General features: G+C 40.1%; 2 protein-coding genes across 2 annotated transcripts in view; one reads left to right on the top strand and one right to left on the bottom strand.

Annotated features, from left to right (window-relative positions):
* Positions 1-710: 710 nt before the first annotated feature.
* Positions 711-5189, top strand: LOC127455245 (fibrinogen-like protein 1-like protein). The gene is made up of 3 exons (XM_051722963.1): positions 711-765; positions 886-1026; positions 3779-5189. The coding sequence occupies exons 2-3, from the start codon at positions 903-905 to the stop codon at positions 4471-4473; spliced, it is 819 nt and encodes a 272-aa protein (XP_051578923.1). The 5' UTR covers positions 711-765; positions 886-902; the 3' UTR covers positions 4474-5189.
* A 133-nt stretch (positions 5190-5322) lies between these two features.
* LOC127455185 (muscarinic acetylcholine receptor M5-like) overlaps positions 5323-19154 on the bottom strand; it is a 21094-nt gene continuing 7262 nt past the window's right edge. Inside the window, exon 2 of the mRNA XM_051722860.1 lies at positions 5323-9217. Coding sequence (XP_051578820.1) covers positions 7621-9153 — 1533 coding nt within the window. The 5' untranslated portion in view covers positions 9154-9217 and the 3' untranslated portion in view covers positions 5323-7620. The remainder of the gene's footprint in view (positions 9218-19154) is intronic.

The following is a 19154-nucleotide window of genomic DNA, read 5'->3' as shown; positions in this document are numbered from 1 at the left end:
GTTAGGACAAAATAATTTTATAATTAAAGTCTATTATTTTATTTGGGGGGATTTCTGAAAAATGAGACCAATTATTTGTTATTAATCCACAGTATGTGTGAATGGTGAGCTTTTAAATTTGAGTGTGAAAAATTGCAGACGGCAGCCCAAAATGCCAAAGTTGAAAAGGTTTAATACACAATGAACAATTGTATTTTTATTAACATTAACTAAGATTAATAAATGAACTAAAATATATATTGTTCATTGTTAGTCCATGATACCTAATGCATTCACTAATGTTAACGAATGGAACCTTACTGTAAAGTGTTAACCTTAAAATCTTTGAAATAATGATAACACAAAGTATTAAATGATCAAGAAATTGCTCATTGTGAGTGTAATTTTTTTTAAAACAATTATTTAAAAAAATTCTCATCCAGTAATTGACTGGACAAGTTGTGTGCAATAACCCCTTTATAAAGTGGTTGTAAGTAGTTCATATTATAATTGCTGAACACTTTTTCATCATTGAAATGTTGATGTGATTAGTGTGTTTGGCTCATAATCAGCTCATGAATAATCAGTGTTGCAACACAGAGTCAAAGGCTGAATTGAATCAGATAAAAGAAATGAACAGGAACTCTCATACAGTTTTTCTAGTCACTGTTACAGATAAACGTCTTTAACCCTTCGTGTGACGGGGCTGAAGTCCAGCTGATTGTGTCCCAGTGGACTCTGGGTTACGGTTGGCAGTGTGAATCTCTCAGTGTTCAGCAGTGAACGGTAAGACTTCTCATTTTACCAACACAATGACTGAAGATCATTTTTCTATTTTATGTAAGTATTTCCTCAATGTCATGATTTTTAGTTCATATGAATTAATTCTCTCTCTGTGTGCCGCAGGGTTGTGTTGATACAGGATGGTGAAGTTGTGGCTTTGTCTCTTTCTGTTGGCGGGAGTTCAGACCGAGCCGTCACCTGCCAAAAACATCCACCTGCTCACTCCAGACGAACACAAATTCATTTTAAACCTCGGACAAAAAGGTCTGATCATGGTTTATCCTGTTTCACATGCATGTCTGTGTGTCATTTGTGGTTAAAATCAACATGAAATCAAAATGGACTATTTACTTTCTTAATACATGCTCCTGGCCATGCCCCCCCAGTTAGACCACTGTGCCCCCCCCCCCCATCCAGACTGTTAAATTTGACAAAACTGTATATCTTTCTGTATATCTGTTTATTCTGTTTAATAGACACAATATGTGCATATATTACTGTGTACAATGAATCAATCAGTACATTTATTTAATCGCACATCCGTCCTCAGGAACGATTTGCGTCAATAGATCTGAAGGACGCGTACTTCCTGTACCAATTGCACCACATTACAGATGGCTTTTTAGATTCGCGTTCGAGGGAACTGCATATCAATTTAAAGTCCTTCATTTCAGTCTGTCTCTGGCTCCCCACACGTTCATGAAATGTATCAATGCGGCGCTCGCCCCATTGCAAATGAATGGTGTGTGTATTTTGAATTACCTCAGCGATTGGTTATTACTAGCCAATCAGAGGCACTACTGAGCGAACACAGAGACTTGCAGCTTTGCCATATGGAAAATCTGGTCTAATGTTAACTGGGCAAAAGCACACTTTTCCTCAGCCAGTAAATCTCCTTTTTAGGAGCACCTCATGAACAAGCACATACAGAGCATTCTTCGGTGTCTGTTTCAGTTCAAACTGAAAAAACATTACCATTGAAGTAATTTCATTTTCATGTGCATCGCGGTGACTTGCCACTGTCTGGCTGCTCTAGCACCATGGACAGCGCCAGCCTTCTACCAACAGGGTGTATATGCTGGGTCAAGTTTTCTGAAGGAAAGTGCTGACCACAAATGCATCTAACACAGGTTGGGGCGCGGTGTGTAATATACGTGTAATGCCTACATGTGTGGCCTTTGAACGGAGCACAGTGGATGTGCCAGAATTGGCTCGGTCGATTATGAACACCATATTACAGGCTAGAGCGCCATCCACGAGACGCCTTTACGCACTGAAATGGAATGTATTCGCTAATTGGTGTTTTTCACACGGCAAAGACCCAGTGAACTGCCCCATACCTGAAATCTTTATATTTCTTAAGAATGATCGGACTCAGGGCTCACTCTGTCTATGCTAAAAGTTTATGTGGCGATTATATCTGAATATCACGCACCTGAAACCGGCACCTCTATAGGAAACCATGATTTAATCATAATTCCTAGGGGGTGGGGCAGCTAAATCCCCCTCTCCTGGCTACAGCCCCAACTTGAGACCTAACTTGGTCCTAAAAGTGCTCACGAGGCCTCCCTTTGAGCCTCTGGACTATGTTGAATTATGTGTGCTTTCTCTTAAGACCGCATCACTGCTGGCTTTGGCCTCAGTAATACAGGTTGGTGATTTTCAAACACTGTCAGTTGACAGTTCATGTCTGGAGTTTGGTCCGGGCCTTTCAAAACCACTGTCAAACCCAGAAAAGACTATGTGCCTAAGATTATAAACACACCCTTCAGAGTGCAGGTTGTCACCTTCAAGACTTTTTCCCTCCTCCATTAATTCGGATGAGGGAAACAGTCCTTGCATTTGTTATGCCCTTTGTGAGCGATACACACATACGTTGAGCGCACACGCTAGTTCAGACTGTCTGACATTATCATTGTCCCATGTCTGTCAAACATGTTGAGTGATCCAAACATCATCTGCAGCCTGAAACTGAACTTTTGATCAGATTTTAGGAGTGAATGCACTTAACTGCATAGAGAGCTATAGGATGCTCCCTTGCTCCCTATTTAGTGAATGACTTCACCTCCAGTGTGCTGTCTGTCTGCACTGGTCTCAGAACAGTTTGAAATGCACCTTATTTTCATCCTAACTCCATATAAAGCCTCTAAAAGCAACATTTTTCAGTTTTTGGATGCATGCATTAATTCTCAATGTGATAATACACAGACAGTAAATAAAGGATATTTGAACTGAATCTGAGCATATAGTCCACAAATGTGGTCATTGTGTTTTACAGTGTGCCGTTTCGAGATAAATCACTCAAATTTTAAAAATGGCATATCGGATGAAACTAGAGACTCTAATCTTTTGATTCAAACAGGTTTCAATGTGAAAAAACTTAATTAGGTTTCTTACCAGATGTAGATTTGTTGGCGTTTCTCCCAAATACAAACTCCGCTGTGATCAGTGCCATGTTGTTTGATCACATGACTCGGTGCATCGAAAGTTGAACCTTTTACTGACAGCACAGAGTCTCCTGAACTGAGATCAGTCGCTTTAAATGTAATTAAGTTATGTGTTGCATTTAGCGAAGCCAAAATACAACGTCCACGCATGTGTACACGGGGTCGCACAACGTTAAATAGCTTCGATTTAGTTTAGCTTCGTTTTTGCCACTGGTAGGACTGAACTTGACTTTCTACATGTGGAAATGATTGGATGGTGCAAAGTGTCTTCATATTTGGATATATTTGGATAAAAGCATCCATTAAATAAATAAATGTAAACATATATGACAGGTGCTTGAAAAATAAGAGGGCTGAAAGTCATTTCAGAGGTGGAGCAAGTTATTACATATTGATGAGAGATTATGTTCACAGTAAGACCAGACACTTGCATTAATAAAGTAAATACTGTCAATTTTGATTTAATGTTGACTTTAGATTTAATTAAAAGCAGCATGTTACACACCCAGAGGTTGAATCAGTTGTATTTCAGTTATATTCCAGGCTTCTCATTGTTGGTTTTGTCTCAGATATTCCTCGGGACTGTTATGAGCTGTGGCAGAGCACCGGCGGTCAGGCGAGAGATGGCGTGTATCTCATCAAACCTGCAGATTCACCCATCGTCGTCTACTGCGCCATGCATGAGGGCGGGTGGACGGTCCTGCAGCACATCACGGTCAACAGCAGTGTGGATTTTGACCGCACCTGGGACGAATACAAACACGGATTTGGATCCCTCACCGATAACCACTGGCTGGGCAATGACTATCTCCATCAGCTCACCAGAGGACCGGGACGATACAAGCTCGGCATCAAACTGGTGGACAAAGATGCTGTGACGAAGACGGGCGAGTATGACCCGGTGTTGGTGGAGAATGAGGAGGCCCAGTATCGTCTGCGCCTCGGGCTCTTCCAGGGCACGGCGTTGGATGCTCTCACCCTGGATACGGAGAACTATCTCCATGACAATCAGAGGTTCACTACCAAAGACCGGGACAACGACAACTACTTACAGAACTGCGCCAAGCTGGAGTTCCAGGGCGTCGCAGGCGGCGGGTGGTGGTATGATGCTTGCGCCGGTGCGAACCTTAACCGCAGAAACGTCATCTACTGGCAGAAAGACTGTAACAAAGAACATCTGTGTAAATACGCCTGGATGATGGTGAAACCCTCCGATCATGTCAAAGTCATCCATTCTGGAGAATGCAAAAAGGACGAACTCTGATCCAATCACTGTAACTGAAAACATACAGTGGCCTCAAAAAGTATTGTGACGTGTTTTCAAACATTAGTGGGATATGTTCATATAGTTGAAACACGTGTGTGAACTTGAACTGACTTCATACATTTATTAAAAATCACCAACACACCAGTTGATTTAAAGTCACTGAGCACAAATGAGTTCAAGCTGAATTTGAGACACACAGATTACACTTGATTTTTTAATGTTTTCTTATCTGATGTAATGACTTTCAGACAGTTTTAAGTGGGACTGAAGCGAACAAATTGGGGAGGCGTTCTAAAGGGATAATTTATGTGGGAATAAAAATATTGATTTTGGGATCATTAAGTAGCCCATTCATCACTTGATAAACAATCAACAGGATCAAATTAATTTGACTAAGTTGACATTTTTTGAACTGGAGAGTCCAAAAGGTTTCACGAGGCAGATTTATATGCTAGTTATAAAAACTGCACACACACAAGCACACACACACACACACACACACACACACACACAAACAAACACACACACACACACACACACACACACACACACACACTCTCACACCCACACCCACACACAAACACACACCCACACAGACACACAGACACACACTCTCACACACTCCCACTTACTCTCTCACACACACCCACTCACACACACACACACTCACACAGACACACACCCACACAGACACACACCCACACACACACACATACACACTCTCACACACTCCCACTTACTCTCACACACACACACACACACACTCACACAGACACACACTCACACACACAGACACACACTCACACTACACAAACTCACTGAACACTCACACACACACACACACACACACACACACACACACACAGACACACAGACACACACACACACTCACACAGACATGCACTCACACACACAGTCAGAAGTTACATTGAAATAACAAAGCAAAATATGTTGTCAATCCTGTAAACAATAAAAGTTGGTCAAGTAGAGTGTAAAACCTTCTCATATATTTGGTCCCCTTCATTTTCAGTTTATTTAATTGTTATCTGCACATTTAAAGTGAACTGTAATAGAGTGCAACAGTCTGGTTCCGGAAGTAAAAATCCTGTTCATTTTCTCCATAGGCGAATACAATTTTAACGATAACTTATAAACCTTTAAAGACAGACCTACCGTGAGCTCCAAGGTTGTTAATCAATGTTATATGCTTCTGTTGAAGCCATCAGTTTGCATTATTTCAACTGCAACAAAAAAATCATGTTTGATAGCATTCCTGGTAAAAAAACTACACTACCCATGATACTGAGGTGAGATCCACCAATCAGAGAATGCAGCTCCACCCACTCCCATGATGCACTGTGAATGATGCAATCAAGTCACTCTCCCTACACTCTCAAACTACTTATATACTTGAATATATATGAATATTTTGCAATAAACTTTAAATATACTGTACTTATAATCAACAACTTTAAATCAATAGTTTAATTCGATTACATCTTTCGCAATGCATCATGGGACTGTAGTTCATTCCCTCATTAAAGACATTAAGTGCACAGTCTAGTATCTTGTCCGATCTTCAAATTATTTTTTGCTTCAAATCAAAGTTTGTAATGTTGTGATTCACCTTGGAGCTGGTTGGTTTGGTTCATGGCTCACAACTCTTTTATAAAGGGTTTTATGAAATCCCTATGGGAAAAATGGATGGGAAAAATACTTCCGGAATCAAGACGGCTGAAAAAGTGGGCGGGCACTCTTGCGCTCATTTCAAAGCATCTTGAGACAAAAAGTTAGACATTGGTGTTACAAACTGTTTGTTTCTAAAGAGGTCCATTTGTCCACAGCAGCTTGACTTAGTTGAACATTAAATAACATGACAGCATAAAATATTTCACACTCCTGATTGTTAAGAATAATTAAATCTGAAGTGTGTAATTCCTGCAACACTAGCGCCACAGAGCAGAATTGCAAAAATAAACAATGTTTTCAAAACAGATTTCCAAATACACCCCTCGTCTGCAGTTGTTCAAACAGTAACATAGTCCTGCCCCCAACTCATGCCATTGGTTGAATAACATTGTTGGGGCGGGTCTAAGCAGGTCACACAAAACAAACAGGAATTTTTATAGCGCCACAGAGACACAGTGTTTACAATTACTGAGACAATTAATCTATGAGTAGCTTACATAAGTTGTCTCTGGGAAAGAAAAAGGTATTTTAACACCGAAAAAGTTACATGTTGAGCTAAAAGCCAATAAGCCACTTAAAACTGGGCATTGGGAGTATCTGCACTTTTTACACTTTTTCCACCGAAACATTTACGTTTGCTTCCACTCTTTCCAAGCTACTCTACAATAATGGCACAAAAAAGCATTTGACAAGAGTACAATCGATGTTAAGCCCATAGTGTTACTGCAAACACAACAATAGCCCTTTAATACTGTGTTGGTAACAAGCCGAAATAAAAAAATCCCTTGCCAAATAATATGATTGAATGTTTGTTCTGTACACAAGAAACTTAGTCAATGAACAAAAGACAATTTTACACCTCTGCATTTGTTAGCTTTTGTATTCTCTGTTCTCATCTTGATATCAGATGGAATATTTTATGTTCATTCATATTGGAGCCATCGATTGTGAATTAAAAACAAGGAACTTCTTGATGGTTTTCAATATCAAAGACCCAATAAAAATGGTTTGACCAATGCAATTATCTTTCCTGTGTTGACGTCCACCTGACATAGATCTCTATAGCCTACAGCCCTGAGCAGGAGTACTTTTTGTCCATTTTCCCCAAAAAAGAAAAGCTTTACATTTATAATGTATATATCTATTAAAAGTTCATTAGGAGTACACTAGAATATTGATAAACTAACAGACATGAACTGAAAGCCACAAAACTCCAATTTTGATCTTAAAAGATCTGTAAAGAGATCTGTGTCTTCTCAAGAGGAATTTCCATGAGCAAAACTCTCAGTGAAAATATCGCTGCAGTTTTAGTGTGCTGTATTCAAATAATGTCAGTCCCCATAAATCCACTGTTGTCAAGAAACCAAGGTGCCAATACAGTTCCTTCTTTGTTTGGGGCGGAAATTTGGGGCACAGAGGTCATGAATACTCATTCATAAATACTCATTCTTTCTGTCAGGTTAATTTGTTGCTCACTGCAGGGTTTTGTCCACACCAGTAGAGTTTCTCCTCAACCCTCCTCTTCTTCCACTGGCACAGCAGCAGCATGCGGAAGGTCTTTTGAAAGGTTTTGTTACATAGAGCGTAACAAATGGGGTTAACAGTGCTGTTGACGTAACACAGCCAGTACCCCAGATGCCAGAGCCACAGCGGGATGCAATCGGAGCAGAAGGTGGAGATGAGCACCATGATGTTGTAGGGTGTCCACGTGAGGATGAAGGCCAGCAGGATGGCGCTCAGAGTCTGGGCGGCCTTCCTTTCTTTGATCAAGACCATCCTCTTCCTCTTGGTCATCTGGCTCTTCAGTGTGGCATCTATGGGCTTTGAAGATGAAGATGAGGAAGGGCCGTTCACAGACTCAGCAGACGAGGTGGCGGCTTTTGCATCGCCGTTGGTGTTCTCCTGTGGACCGTTGTCCTTCAATACAGGCTTGAACTTGTAAGAGATGCATTTCTTGCTCTTCGGGAAGAAGTTTTCCTCATCGTAGCTGCACGAGCGTTCGTTCTCACCGGACGGTGCAGCTTTTCCTTCTGGATGTCTATAAGACACTTGGGAAACCCCAGGAGAAATGGACTGCTCCTCATCTTCAAAGGAGGCATAGCTGTTGAAGTTGGCCAGATGCTCAGTTTTGGACCACTCCTCGTGGGACAATGTGGTGGATTTAGGCGCATTACTGTGGTTTGAAGAGGACCAGGACGTTTGGTTTCTCTTGCTTGAGGTGCCGCTCAGTTGTTTACAGTTGAAACATGATCTGATGATGGTTTTTTGAGGCTGAACTTTGCTGCTAGAGTTTGGTGAAGAGTTGGTGCCCTGAAGTTCGGCCAGGTCTTTAGTGCGTCTCTCTGTCTCTTTGTATATCCGGCAGTATAGAATGGTCATTACGGAGACGGGAATGTAGAAAGCCGCTATCGCTGTTCCAAAGGTGATCACTGGCTCAGAGAAGAACTGGATCTGACATTGCCTCTCAGGGACTGTCCTTTTACCGACAAAATACTGCCAGCACAGGATTGGCGGTGCCCACAGGATGAAGGACACCAGCCAAGCGAGACCGATCATGATGCCCGCTCGCCTTGGCGTTCGTTTGGCTCGATACGTCAGCGGTCTCGTGATGGAGAAGTATCGGTCGAAACTGATGACTAGTAAGTTCATCACAGAGGCGTTACTGGCCACGTAATCCACAGCTAACCACAGATCACACGCCAGACTACCGAGAGACCAGTAACCCATCAGTATGTACGAGGTGTATAGGTTCATTGAGAAGACGCCAATGATGAGGTCAGCAAATGCCAGACTCAACAGATAGTAGTTGTTCACCGTCTTCAGCTGACTGTTCACTTTGAAGGACAACATCACTAGAATGTTTCCAATAATCGTGATGAGGCTGACGATGGCGGAGACAGTCGCTATTGTGACCACTTCCCACAGACTGTGTGCGATGCGGTGGATGTCTGAGATGTTGCCGTTAATGGTGATGTTTTCTCCGCCCATAGTTTGTGATTCTATGACGTCAGTCCAAGACTTTGATTCAGACTGCGCTCAGTACTGACATCTCCTGAACGAAACACAAGGACAGTCTTGATTAGAAATGCTCAGAGCCAAAGAAACAATTGCCTCAAATGAAATACAGACAGTAAGCACAGTTTCTTGAGTTTAATAAAGAGTGTTTTCATTGTTAACTTAATAATGTACAGTTTTGCAAACATTATTGAATATTAAACACTTTGATAAAGCCATTTCCAAAGTCTCTTCACAGTCTATATGTTTGATTGGAAGATTATAGTCTTAGCAAAAGACATGCATTCATGAGAATTACAGTTTTGACTTAACCCTATAACGCCGTTTGTAACGTTTGACGGCTCCAGTTTAACTCTCTGTTCAAGCTGATGAGCCAAACAACCTATGGTATGTAAGTTTCACATGTTTATGGCACCATCTAGTGGTTATTTGTGAAAAAAGTGGTTTCAATGTTTATATCGATCTATTTAAAATTTCGACAGAATTGCGCGAAAAGTGACTCTTATGTTAGGATAAATTACAGCTTATTTTAATAAAGTAAAAGTGACAGTAATGATTATATTGTTATCTGATATTTTAAAATCAGTATTTGCTGAATATAAGCAACTTGTGCTTGGTTAAGATTTTGTATATTATTTTATTGAAAAAGCCAGTTGAAATTCATGTATCAAATATGATTTTCATATATGCAGTCTGCTCTGTCATTATAAAGATCTCATTATTTTACATTAATAGCTATTATGATGTCATCTTACCATAAGTTCCTGAGACCCAGCGATAAAACAATTTCCCTTTTTTAAATGTCAATATAGTGTTTGGTGCATAAAATACATATGATAAAAATTGTTTATTGAAAAAGAATATTTTATTCATGTTGTATTTGTACTGTGAAACATTTCAGTCCATATTTATAGACCAAGGAGAGGAAGTTGTCATGGTCAAACTCTCAAACATTTGGTATCTCTGAAAAGCCCAGAGAGTCCTCTGATAACACCCCAAGATTTACCACTGTAGAAAAACTTACACAACAAATGTCCTACACAAAAATCAGGAGGAAAATGACCTTTTAAGCCTCATGGATCAAATATGATACATAAAAAAAGAAAAAAGAAAAAGAAAAAGAAAATTGCAGTTATTATTATTATTATTTTATGATTTTTATTTATAGTTTGTCTAATGGTACTAAAAACAGTTTAATGTAAAAAATAAATAATAAAATAATAAAATAATATATATATATATATATATATATATATATATATATATATATATATATATATATATATATATATATATATATATATATATATATTTCTGACAATTCTTTCATATGTCAGGCTTAACAGGGTTAATCATATAATAAAAATATGTGTTTGAGTTCTGTTGTCCTGCCCCAATATGGGGTTGGTTGGCACAAATTCACAACATCATTTTAATAAATAAATAATTGTTTTTTTGTTTGTTTTTTTACCTACTTTAATTTGCACCTAGTTAACATTTATATAATTAACATTTTTGCCAACCCACCCCAGTCTCCCCTAACCATGACTGTAGTAAACATGTTTTTCTTTTTTCCCCATTTTTTCTTTTTCTTTTTTTTTTTTTTAACCAGGGTTTTACTGTAGTAATATTGTAGTAACCATGACTGTTAACCATGGTTACATTTGTGGTTACTATGGTTTTACTACAAATGCCATGATAAATGTAGTAAAAAAAAAAACAAAGAAAAAAAAAGGTTAATTTCCTTAAGGAATTGGCAGAATTTCTCATTGTGTTAAGCTTTGATCTTAGTACATTTATGATTAAAACAAGTGGAGAAGTAGAAGGATCACAGGTTATGAAAGTGTCCGCCAAGAATGTGTTTTTATACCTTTATTTAATTGGCATTGAATTCTCTGAACTGCAAAAAAATAATCATGAATTGTTTCTTTTTAAAGAGGTTTAATTATTATCTGTCTGTGAAGGTTTTACCTTCATCCAGGTCATCATAAAATCATCATCCATACCAATTTTAAAATATTTGCTTCTCACAAATAAAGTCCAGATGAAAGTCGATGGGTTTTAAAATGATTATACAGTATGTGTAGAGACCAAAAAGAGCCTGAAGGGGGCAGAAGTAACATAAGTTTATACCATAGAGACCCCAGTAATACAACCAATACTTCCTTAATAAATAATCTTCTAATACCTCCTATAATTCAGTAGTGCAGCCACAGTCTTGATTTAAATATGCTTCTCTTTCTGCACACATCAGCAAAAAGTGTTTCTACACTGTGGTGGTAAATATGCTCAGTGGAGACCACAATTTAGCAATTATCGCCTTAAAATCACAGCTAAAGCCTCACAGTAAAATATCTCTGGTTATAGTTACAGCAGGAAAAAATACTTCAGTAACCAGTTGTGGTTTTAATAAGCCGGTTAAATAAAGTGGCATCAGGCCCTCAGGTTTCTCCCAGACAGCGCACACGTGAACACAGAGACACGGAGGACAGTAACGGCTCATCTGTGTCGTCTCTGTGCCCTTTTTGTTTCCAGGGAAACAGAAGAGTGATTTCTTTTGAATGACAACACCAACATCATTTGAGCCCAAACCAAACAAACACTTGAAGAGTGAAAGACACATTTGACCTTTGGATTTGCTTGAAGTGACACAAAGAGACGTTGTTTTCAAGGTTGTTCTCTGAGCACATACAGGTGTGAGATGAGAGTATGCTCACAGCTGTATCTGTTGTTATGTGGCTCATTCTATAATTTAGGGTACAGTCAATGTCCATTGATGATTATTATATATCGTATAATCATTTTCTTCAGAAATATCCCATTTATCCATTAAGGGAAAGCATGTTATAATATCACACAAATATTTTGTGCACCCCATGTTTCATTTAGCTTGAAATTGCCATGATGTTTCTTAATTGGCAGTTTTTGCATTGTCCGTTTTTTGTAGTGAGTGGGTAAGTTCAAAATAATGAATAAAAATGGTGTTTCCCAAAACCATGTGACCAGCATCATGTAATGTAATTTTCCTCTGTGGAGGAAATGGCATATTGTCAAGGAGTATATTAATTGACTGTCAACTATGTTACTAAACAAACCCCCCCTGCAACTAAAAAATGGTGTTTCCCAAAACCATGTGACCAGCATCATGCGATTACATTTTCCTCTGTGGAGGAAATGGCATATTGTCATGGAGTATATTATTTGACTGTCAACTATGTTACTAAACAAACCCCCCCTGCAACTAAAAAATGGTGTATCCCAAAACCATGTGAAGGTACATTGTTATGGTTTGCAATATGTTTATGATTTTAACTAATATATATATATATATATAAATTTGAGGTTAACCTGATCAGGAAAATGACATGTGGTTTGCCAGGCAAGGCCTGCCATTGAAATTATGAGTGAAAATAGGGGAATTGTCAACTATGTTACATGTCAACTAAGCTACTATATAGGGCCAACTCTTGGGTAACATAGTTGATATGACCCTACTGATGTCCACTGATGATAATGAATTATTTTCCATAGACCAGTTTTTTGTTATAATTTAAGCCTGTATGTGTCAGAGGACACTGCGGTGTGTGTGTGTGCCCTCGTGCATGCGTGTGAATCATGATGATTAGGGATTAAGTGATATTTAATTAATTTTACAAAATTAACAAAATATTGTTCCTTTGCAAGTGAAAACAGAGATCTTCTTATGTAAATGGCGTCATTGTATTTTGTAAAAAAAAAAAAAAAGACAAAAAAAGAAAAAAAAAAACAGGATATTGCTTTTTCAACTGTTAATTTCACCGTCACTGTCAGCTATGTTACAGCTGATTTGTTTTTTTTTACATTTCAAATAACAAAAATGCTGCTTCTGACATCCTTCAAGGGTTAGAGTTTTGCATAACATCTCTTAAAACCACCAAAACTATATTTAGGGCAGATTTTTACTGTCACTAGTGACTGTGCTGAAAATATCACATGAATGTCTGTAAAAACATGCAATTCTTAAAATTATTTTAAAAGAATGATGCACATATGGCAGAACAGACTAAAGAGCTCTTAATTATGTGTGTTACTTAAAGTGTAGCATTTAATCAGTGTCTGTAATGACATACAGATTGTCTGTAACATAGTTGACAAACTCACTATGGAAAACATCTTTTCCCTTATTATATCAAAAAGGTGTTTAATTCTTAAGCTTTGCAACTAGCAGATATGTAATACTGAAGAAATATATTAACTTAAACCAATAGTTGTTTTATTGAGAAAATACTTTGTTTTTGTACTTTTTTGTTGACATGAAATTTTCCCACAATTATAGAATGAGTCATGTAACTAATTTAACTCTGAGCTTTCATAACATGTTTTATCTTTTCTTTTGAAATGGTTCAATGTTGACGATGCTGAAGTGAGATTAGCTGCTCTTAAGACTAGACAGATAAACGGATAGAATTAAAGTTGCCGATGGCACTTACATTCATTTCAATAATTGATTCTCTCATTATGTTGTTGACATTATCATGACATGAAGGATGATTCACATCTCGAGCAGTTGAATCAGTGCAAGAAATACATGTGCGATTCTATTACAGTTACTATTCTACTCTGTTAGAACAACTGTGTGAACTTCAGGAGAACTGACTTCATACATCGACTAAAAATCACCCACAATGCCAGTCGATTCAAAGTCACTGAGCAAAAATGAGTTTTTTCAGCAGCATTTGAGTGCCAAAAAAAGCTCATCACTGTCTAATACGACTCCTAAAGTGTCTCGTTTATCACAAGAGACAATACAAACAATTATCATAAAAATTTTGTTTATAAACTGTACAGTTTAGAATCAGAACTGGCATCTAGCGATGCCCGATATGCAAATGAATTTCTCTTTTATGTTGGTTCTTGCCAGTGAATCGGTCAGACGGGTTAGCAAAACGGTTTATGATTCAGTCTAAATCAGCTCACTGATGCACTGAATCATTTGAAGGGGTTTTTCCACTCTGTAAACAGTGGCGGGATACTTTAGAACAGTGTTTCCAAACTTTGTTTTGCCATAAGTACCCCTACAGCACAATTAGGAAGGCTCAAGTACCCCTTCATCGACACAAAACAAAAGATATGTATAGGGGTACAACAGGGTATAAGCTCCTTTCATTTTACTTTCTCCCAAAACACTAAATAGCAACAAAAACTGCCACTTTCATAAACACCTGTTTGTCACTATAAACTGCAAAATGTTCCTGATCCATGAGATCTTTGCATGTGGTGTCTAAATGTTGATTTTGAGGCAATTTAATCCAATATTTATTCACTTTTAAAATGTTTCAAAAAATTTTGAAAGGACAGTATTTGAGGTAAAAGGGGCTCAAGGCCCCTATTAAACACATTGTTTTCTTTAGTGGGGCGAATAGATTTGTTCTGAAGAATATTGAAAGTGGACTCACATTGACTGATCCAATCACAATGGAGATTAAATGTGTTTATAGAACACTTGAGATGTTATAAAATGACAAATGTGTTTGAAATGAACAGAAAATCGTGCACCCTTTTCTGAAGTAGTTCTTTCGGGTAAGCATTATCTTAATTTGTTACTCAAAAAAGCATCTTGCTGTCTCAAAATTATTTGCATTAGTTGACAAATTTTGCCCTGTAACTATAAATTGCCCCTATATCTACACGACAGCCCAATATAACAACATCTTTTTTTTATTTTAATCAAATCAACCTCCCGTTATTATTTCTGTTCACACAAATTATGTTGCTACATCAATATTCAATAAAAAGTATTAATTTTTTTGTGACCAGAAAAAAAGCTAATTTTCCTGGCAGCGGCAGGGGAATGGCCTCCGTGGCTGTAGGCCCAGGCAGCGACTGGGGAGTAGGTGCCCTTCTCCACTCCTCCTCTTCTGGGTGGTGAGAAGCACAGCTACAATAATGGCCACCGCCTCTTGGCAGTCAGCAGCGGGCTCCTCCGCTCCTCCACAGCGGGATTCTCCGCCTCTTTGCGGTCAGCAGCGGGCTCCTCCGCCTCATGGCTGTCAGCAGCCTGCTCCTCCCTCTCCTGACAGTCAGCAGCGGGCTCCTCCATCTCCTGGCAGTCAGCAGCGGGCTTCTCCACCTCTTTGCGGTCAGCAGCGGGCTCCTCCACCCTCTGGCGGTCAGCAGCGGGCTCCTCCGCCTCCTGGCAGTCAGCACCGCCTCTTGGCAGTCAGCAGCGGGCTCCTCCACTCCTCCACAGCGGGATTCTCCGCCTCTTTGCGGTCAGCAGTGGGCTCCTCCGCCTCATGGCTGTCAGCAGCCTGCTCCTCCCTCTCCTGACGGTCAGCAGCGGGCTCCTCCACCCTCTGGCGGTCAGCAGCGGGCTCCTCCACCCTCTAGCGGTCAGCAGCGGGCTCCTCCGTCTCTTGGCAGTCAGCAGCGGGCTCCTCCGCCTCTTGGCAGTCAGCAGCGGGCTCCTCCGCCTCTTGGCAGTCAGCAGCGGGCTCCTCCGCTCCTCCACAGCGGGATTCTCCACCTCTTTGCGGTCAGCAGTGGGCTCCTCCGCCTCCTGGCTGTCAGCAGCCTGCTCCTCCCTCTCCTGACGGTCAGCAGCGGGCTCCTCCATCTTCTGGCGGTCAGCAGCGGGCTTCTCCACCTCTTTGCGGTCAGCAGCGGGCTCCTCCACCCTCTGGCGGTCAGCAGCGGGCTCCTCCACCCTCTGGCGGTCAGCAGCGGGCTCCTCCACCCTCTGAAAACAGTCCAGGGCAACAAATTAGATGGCAGGCTGGGAGCAGATGAACTGTGTCCAGGAACAACTGGAACCAATAGACTGGAAGGAAAACTGGACCAATATGAACACGAAACAAGCACAAGACGAACTGGCACTGGACAGCACACACGTGACTAAAATAGGGAAGGAAATCAAACAAGTTAATGGACAGGGCAGGTGTAACAAATGAACTAATAATGGGCAAACAAGGAGGTGGGGTATGACGCAAGACTGAGAGACATGCAGCAACACAGAAACAAAACAAAGCCACGTGCTCTCACAAGAGACAAACACCTGAATGGCATGAGCTCACATCGCGAAGACAATAAGGCAATATACGCTCATGCCAACCGACAGACAAGATGAGAGAATGCATAGCAATGCCATACAAAGCAAAGCAAATGCCACACGATGCACGCAACAGGTGACAAAAAGAGACAAGACACCTGTGTGAGAATTCGGACAAACACAAACCCGACACCTCAGACCAAAGTGACCGAACCTCAGCACAACATGAAGGCAGCTCACGATCCGGGCGCGTCCGTGGTCGCGAGAAACAGACATAAACGATTGACGTGAATGCATGCCACCAAGATGACATAAGCGCAATGCACCCACGCCAATAATAGACAGAACATGGAGCATGAATGTCCGGATCCCAACACAGACCGAAACCGAACCAGACAGGGAAGTCAGGATCCAGACACCACGCTCAGGACATGAAAAAGACCAACCGAAGAGCACACGGCAGGGAAATTACAACCGAAGCCGTGACCTCACAAAGACAGAAGACAGAACACAAGATAGACAGAACAATGATGTCACGATCCTACCACACAAAACCCAGACTGACAGAGTGACAGCACCGTGACACCCGATGGTCACTCTGGTTGAGCTCCAGAGATCATGTGTGGAGATGAGAGAAACTTGCAGAAGGACAGTCATCACTGCAACACTCCAGCGATCTGGACTTTATGGCAGAGTGGCCAGACGGAAGCCTCTCCTCAGTGCAAGACACATAAAAAACACCTAAAGGACTCTCAGACTGTGAGAAACAAGATTCTCTGGTCTGATGAAACGAAGATTGAACTGTTTGGCCTCAATTCCAAGTGTCATGTCTGGAGGAAACCAGGCACCGCTCATCACCTGCACAATACCATCCCAACGGTGAAGCATGGTGGTGGTAGCATCATACTGTGGGGGTTTTTCAACAGCTGGTCAGGGTTGAAGGAAAGCTGCAGAGAAGAATGGCAGAAAATCCCCAAATCCAGGTGTGCAAAGCTTGTCGCATCATACCCAAAAAGTCTTGAGGCTGTAATCACTGCCAAAGGTGCTTCAACTAAGTACTGAGTTAAGAGTATGAATACTTACGTCAATGTGATATTTCAGCTTTTTCTTTTTAATAAATTTGCAGTTTGCATTAATATTGTTAAAAAAAAAAAAACATAGGCCTTGTCTTTTTTGAATATTTTCCTCTGAAACCTCGCAATTCCGGAGAACAATTCAAAAATAAATGCTGACTTAACAAAATGTTACAAAAGAAAAATGTTTTACATGAAAAGTGATACGTAGCCTATAAGTTAACTGTCAGATGTTCAAAATATCTCGCTAAAATGACAGATGTCGTTTTTATGACATAAATATCTTGTTATTTCGAGAAAAGATGTACAGTAGTTTTTACGACATAACTGAGGAAAAAACAATAAGTACTTGTGTATGTGTGTGTGTGTGTGTGTGTGTGTGTGTGTGTGTGTTTGAGTGAGTGTGGTGTGTGTTTGTGTGTGGGCAGGTTTAAGTGGTTTATGAGGACTATTTTTTAGGTTATAAACTGGTAATTACAAGGGTATTATGTTATAAATGTTATAACATAATACCAAATCACTTAAAAAAAACATACTAAACGATGTTTTATTGAAAATGTAAAAATGCAGAAAGTTTTTTGTGAGGGTTAGGTTTAGGGGTAGGGTTAGGGTTAGGGGATAGAATCTATAGTTCATACAGTATAAAAATCATTATGTCTATGGAGAGTCCTCATAATGATAGCTGCACCAACGTGTGAGTGTGTGTGTGTTTGTGTTTGTGTGTGTGTGTGTGTGTGTGTGTGTGTGTTTAGGGGTAGGGTTAGGGTTAGGAGATAGAATCTATAGTTCATACAGTATAAAAATCATTATGTCTATGGAGAGTCCTCATAATGATAGCTGCACCAACGTGTGAGTGTGTGTGTGTTTGTGTTGTGTGTGTGTGTGTGTGTGTGTGTGTGTGTGTGTTTAGGGGTAGGGTTAGGGTTAGGGGATAGAATCTATAGTTCATACAGTATAAAAATCATTATGTCTATGGAGAGTCCTCATAATGATAGCTGCACCAACATGTGTGTGTGTGTGTGTGTGTGTGTTTGTGTGTCTTTGTGTGTGTGTGTGTGTGTGTGTGTGAGTGTGTGTGTCTTTGTGTGTGTGTTTGTGTGTGTGTGTGAGTGTGTGTGTCTTTGTGTGGTGTGTGTGTGTGTGTGTGTGTGTGTGTGTGTGTTTGTGTCTTTGTGTGTGTGTTTGTGTGGTGTGTGTTTGTGTGTGTGTGTGTGTGTATGTGTGTGTGTGTTTGTGTGGTATGTGTGTGTGTGTGTGTTGGTGTGAGGTGTATGTGTGTGTGTGTGTGTGTGTGTGTGTTTGAGTTTGTGTGAGTGTGTTTGTGTGTGTGTGTGTGAGGTGTGTGTGTTTGAGTTTGTGTGTTTGTGTGTGTGTGTTTGTGTATATGTGTGTGTGTGTGTGTTTGTGTGAGGTGTATGTGTGTGTGTGTTTGTGTGTGTGTGATGTGCGTGTGCGTGTGTTTGTGTGAGGTGTATGTGTGTATGTGTGTGTTTGTGTGTGTGTGTTTGTGTGTGTGATGTGCGTGTGCACTGACCCATGTCTAATATCAGTTCTGCTGTGACTCACAGACTCCAGCAGTGCAGTTTTGTTTCACACAAATCTGAAATACTGTGAATGTAACTGTATTTCTTTTTCATGTAAATCTACAGTATCATGTCTAACAACTGTATAATAAAAAAAGGCAGAGGCTTTGCACTAACTGTAAATAGCAACAAAAAGCATCTTCTCTGCACTAAGTGCAAATAGTGTTACATTTTATTTACACCCCTAATTAAATACTTGCAGTGTGTTTATTGTGTTTCTTTAGAGTCCCACAGACACCCTACACCAACCACCAAACCTGACCCCTTACCATGACTCATTTTTATTCATTA

Source organism: Myxocyprinus asiaticus, chromosome 17, assembly GCF_019703515.2.
Source record: "Myxocyprinus asiaticus isolate MX2 ecotype Aquarium Trade chromosome 17, UBuf_Myxa_2, whole genome shotgun sequence".
Taxonomy (NCBI): Eukaryota; Metazoa; Chordata; class Actinopteri; order Cypriniformes; family Catostomidae; genus Myxocyprinus; species Myxocyprinus asiaticus.
This window is presented reverse-complemented; position numbering and strand designations above follow the sequence as displayed.

Bases quoted from the DNA above. Each gene is read 5' to 3' on its own strand.
- LOC127455245 (XM_051722963.1), top strand. From the start codon at position 903: ATGGTGAAGTTGTGGCTTTGTCTCTTTCTGTTGGCGGGAGTTCAGACC. The intron at 1,027-3,778 runs GTCTGATCATGG...GTTTTGTCTCAG, and splicing joins TTTAAACCTCGGACAAAAAG to ATATTCCTCGGGACTGTTAT.